Raw genomic sequence first — 3,710 nt, forward strand, 5'->3', positions numbered from 1 at the left:
AAGCCATGGTCAAAAAAATTGCACAGCTTAGGTTTAGCATGTGTATATTGTTTTTACTTTTCAGACCTGAATAATGAAATCAGAATGTAGTTTCCTTCAACTATAACCGTTCAGTGCCACACGTGTGTGTCAGAAGAAAGTGAAGGGGTGTGTGTGTGTGTGTGTGTGTGGAGATCTCCAGTAAAGTCACAGCAGAATGATAGCTCAGATCATCACTACATCCTCCTCGCCATGTGCTTCTACACAACAATCAAGACACAGACACACCGCTTGTCAAAGCATGGCTTTATTGTGGATGGTATAAAGTCCTTCTGGAGAACATCTGTACACCGTTGACTGCCTGGGGTCTTTCTCATCTATTTGGGCGCCTCTTTCTTGGCGATGGTCTTCATGCCCTTCTTGTTGTGTTTCTTGGCAAAGCGCATGTTCCTCAGGAACTTAGGGTCCACCTGAAACACAACACACAGGTTGAAGTCCCACACACCAGGAGCAGAGCACCAAACACACAGAGACGCGTGACCGAAGGAGTCAACAAGACGTCACCGAACATTCCTCCAATCACAACACGCTCCAAACGCTCTGAGCTTTCAAACGTGATCATGAAACCATCTTCATCTGGAGCAGATTAAACTGTAGAAGTGTATCTGTAAGACTTTACAGTAATCCCTGTTCTAGGTGGACTTCTCAACAACGATTTCCATAAACAGAAGAATCAGAGACCATGTACATCATTAGAGATGGTGTTTTGATCATTTCTAATCTGATCGGGTTAAGTAGGCTAGTCAGCGACCGAGAAGACTTTACAGACTCTGAAACATCTCTGGTTATGTTGAGAAAGATCGATAACCCGCAGAAATATGAAGGTGTGTTTCTCTATAAATACACAGAATGTGTGCATCATTTTATACATGCATGTAGACTAAATGTGGAAATGCAATTTCAATTATTCATTTCACCTATAAGTGCCATCCAAACATATTTTGCATAAATTGATAAAATCGCATCGCTTGTCCAAATTGTATTTGATTAAACCTATCTGCATTCAAGGGATAAAACATGAACAAAAACAATAAATGGATTCTTTTTTGTTTTGAAAGCAGAGGCTTATTTTTTGATTTTGATTTAATTTTCATATGCATAGCAGAAAATATTCAGAATTTAGAATAGAATAAGAACTTACGTAAAGCGTTTCATATTAGAACAATTCCAGAGGTTCCTACTGCTTATGCTAGAAATTAAACTCCAACTAAATTACCCATAACCCCTCAGACAATTAAAACTTAATACAACTATAAATATGACAGTGATCAGATGAGTTCTCAGCATCTATCCTAACTCATGATAAACTTCATCTGCAACAGAATTGACTTCTAAGTGTATGTCAACTTTTATAAATCAAGTAATCATGGAGCTCTCTCAATAAAAGATCAAGCTGCTTCTTCATTTCCCTCCAATACACGAGAAAGTAGGTGTCTACAGGACATGCTGAAAACACAACGACCTCAGTTCACCATCACCCGTGAAACTTAGTGAGAGTCCAGCACTTGACCACAGCACTACATGCATACCCCTGTAGAACATACACCACACTCTCATTGTTTTGCAAAGTTTCAAATACATCGTTCTTGACGGAAGTACACCCTTTATTGGGATGCAGTGTGTGTGTGTGTGATAACTAACACGTGTTTTAACTGTGTTTATTGTGGTTCTGTCTGATTCAGCGTAGTTTGAGCTGCTGGGATGAAGTCAGGTGTTCTTACCCTTTGAGAGACTCGTAGCGATGAGACCTGGGCTTCTTGATGCCGTTCCTGTGCCACTTACGAGCTGCACACACACACACACACACACACACAGAGAGAAAGATCAGCTCGACGTTCACAGCATCAGCACACTCCACAGAGTCCTCGGACACACTTACACTGGTTGTGTGTGGTATGGTTCTTCGACTTGGCCATTTCTGATCACTGTCTGCTAACAGAAGAACGGAAGAGGAACGTTAGCGCGCGCGTTCAGAAAACACACGTAAACACACAGCGTCCACACGATCGCTCCAGGCCGTTTATGAGCACAGCTGCAGTTCGGACTACTAAAACCAAACAGTTTAAGCACATCTGAGCGCCATGCTAGCGGCTAGCTCACAGCAGAAGACACTTGAGGACTATTTAGTGCACGATCCGCGCGCGCCCGGCCTCAATAGCGCCTCCGCGCCGCGCGCTCACAGCCGTTTAACACAACACCGACCTCAAGACTCAACATCTCTCCTCAGCTCGGGAGGATTGAGGCGGATTTCATTCAGAAGGAGACAAACTCAGTACCTGCCACACGAAGCGCACGACAACCGGAAGAGAGAGAGACAGCGGGGCATTGTGGGAGATAAGAGTCTCCTCGCCGGATGTGACGTACGACAAAACGCGACGAATTCGCAAATGTAAACAAACGCAGTTTTAGATGATTTAATTCTTAATACGTGTACTTTTTTTTTTATTGCGGACTGGGTAACTATATCATGTGTGATTTAATATTAGTGTAAAATTAAATAAGAACGATTTTTGTTCGAAGAGACCCCAATGATTTCTCATAAATAACTACAACTGAAACTTAGTCACAGTTATAGTCAGAAGTTTACATTTTACCAAAATAAGTGAGATTGGACAACAGAGGACTCACACACAGCTATTACAGAAGTTTGAAATGCTCTCTAAACATCCAGAAGCAGAAACCATGCATTTAGAGCCGGGCGTGAAAACTTTTGTACTCTTTCTTCTTAAAAAAATTATATTTTGTCTTATTGGAAATATAACATTTCTGTAGTTTTTTAAATGGCAGTACTAAATGAAGAAATATGATATTTAGAAAAAGAAAAATGTACACATATCTATTTTGTTCAAAAGTTTTCACGCCTCTTTCCTTCTGAAGCATCAGTGCAAATAATATATATATATATATATATATATATATATATATATATATATATATATATATATATATATATATATATATATATAAATGTGCTGGTTTAAATTTTCTAGATTCTTCCTTCTTAATACTTTTAATTAACAAATTCTTTATTCGATTTTTTGTGTGGAATAACAACTGTTATAACACTGTTGTAACAACAGATTCCAACATTAATTTTCCCAAATGATCCTTTCACTCTTAATGATCTAATCCCACTAAACACTTTCCCCACTCAACAACTTCTAACCTCCTATGGGGGGAAGGAAAAGAAGAAGAAAATAATAAGAAATAGAAATAAATTAAAAAAAGAAGAATTTAGGGCATTCCCACAACATGTAAATGAAATCTGCTGGTGACTGCTTGCACCTTTTGCATGAAACACTGACAGAGGGTTATATTTGAGCAAGTCCAGCATTAGTATAATAAACCATATGTAAAATCTTACATCATATAAGCTCATCTAGATGAGGTGTGAGTGATCTCAAGAATATGTTCATCAGATAACTCAAACTCTCTTCCCAAGATTTACAGAGCCTGAACAGAAATAGTTTGAATGTGGTTCAAGTCTTAGGAAGTCGTCCAATGGAGATGCAGGGGGACGCTTTTGAAAACGAGGGTGTAGTTTTTGCACAAAGAAAGAGGTTTTTGACTTGGTTGGTTGTTTAATTAGAAGCTCTTAGAAGGTTATTAAAGAATGAGAAGATGCCACGCTCATAGAGATCATTAGGACTCATTCAGAACACCTTGTCCTT

General features: G+C 39.1%; 1 protein-coding gene across 1 annotated transcript; it reads right to left on the minus strand.

The window, feature by feature from the left end:
• Positions 1-270: 270 nt before the first annotated feature.
• LOC122353658 (60S ribosomal protein L29-like) lies at positions 271-2,385 on the minus strand. The gene is made up of 4 exons (XM_043251532.1): positions 2,316-2,385; positions 1,919-1,971; positions 1,761-1,824; positions 271-450 (listed from the first exon to the last, which is right to left on the minus strand). Exons 2-4 carry the CDS (start codon positions 1,953-1,955, stop codon positions 357-359), a joined length of 195 nt encoding a protein of 64 aa, XP_043107467.1. The 5' UTR covers positions 1,956-1,971; positions 2,316-2,385; the 3' UTR covers positions 271-356.
• Between the last annotated feature and the right edge of the window lie 1,325 nt (positions 2,386-3,710).

The sequence above is a fragment of the Puntigrus tetrazona genome, chromosome 11 (genome assembly GCF_018831695.1).
Source record: "Puntigrus tetrazona isolate hp1 chromosome 11, ASM1883169v1, whole genome shotgun sequence".
Classification (NCBI taxonomy): Eukaryota; Metazoa; Chordata; class Actinopteri; order Cypriniformes; family Cyprinidae; genus Puntigrus; species Puntigrus tetrazona.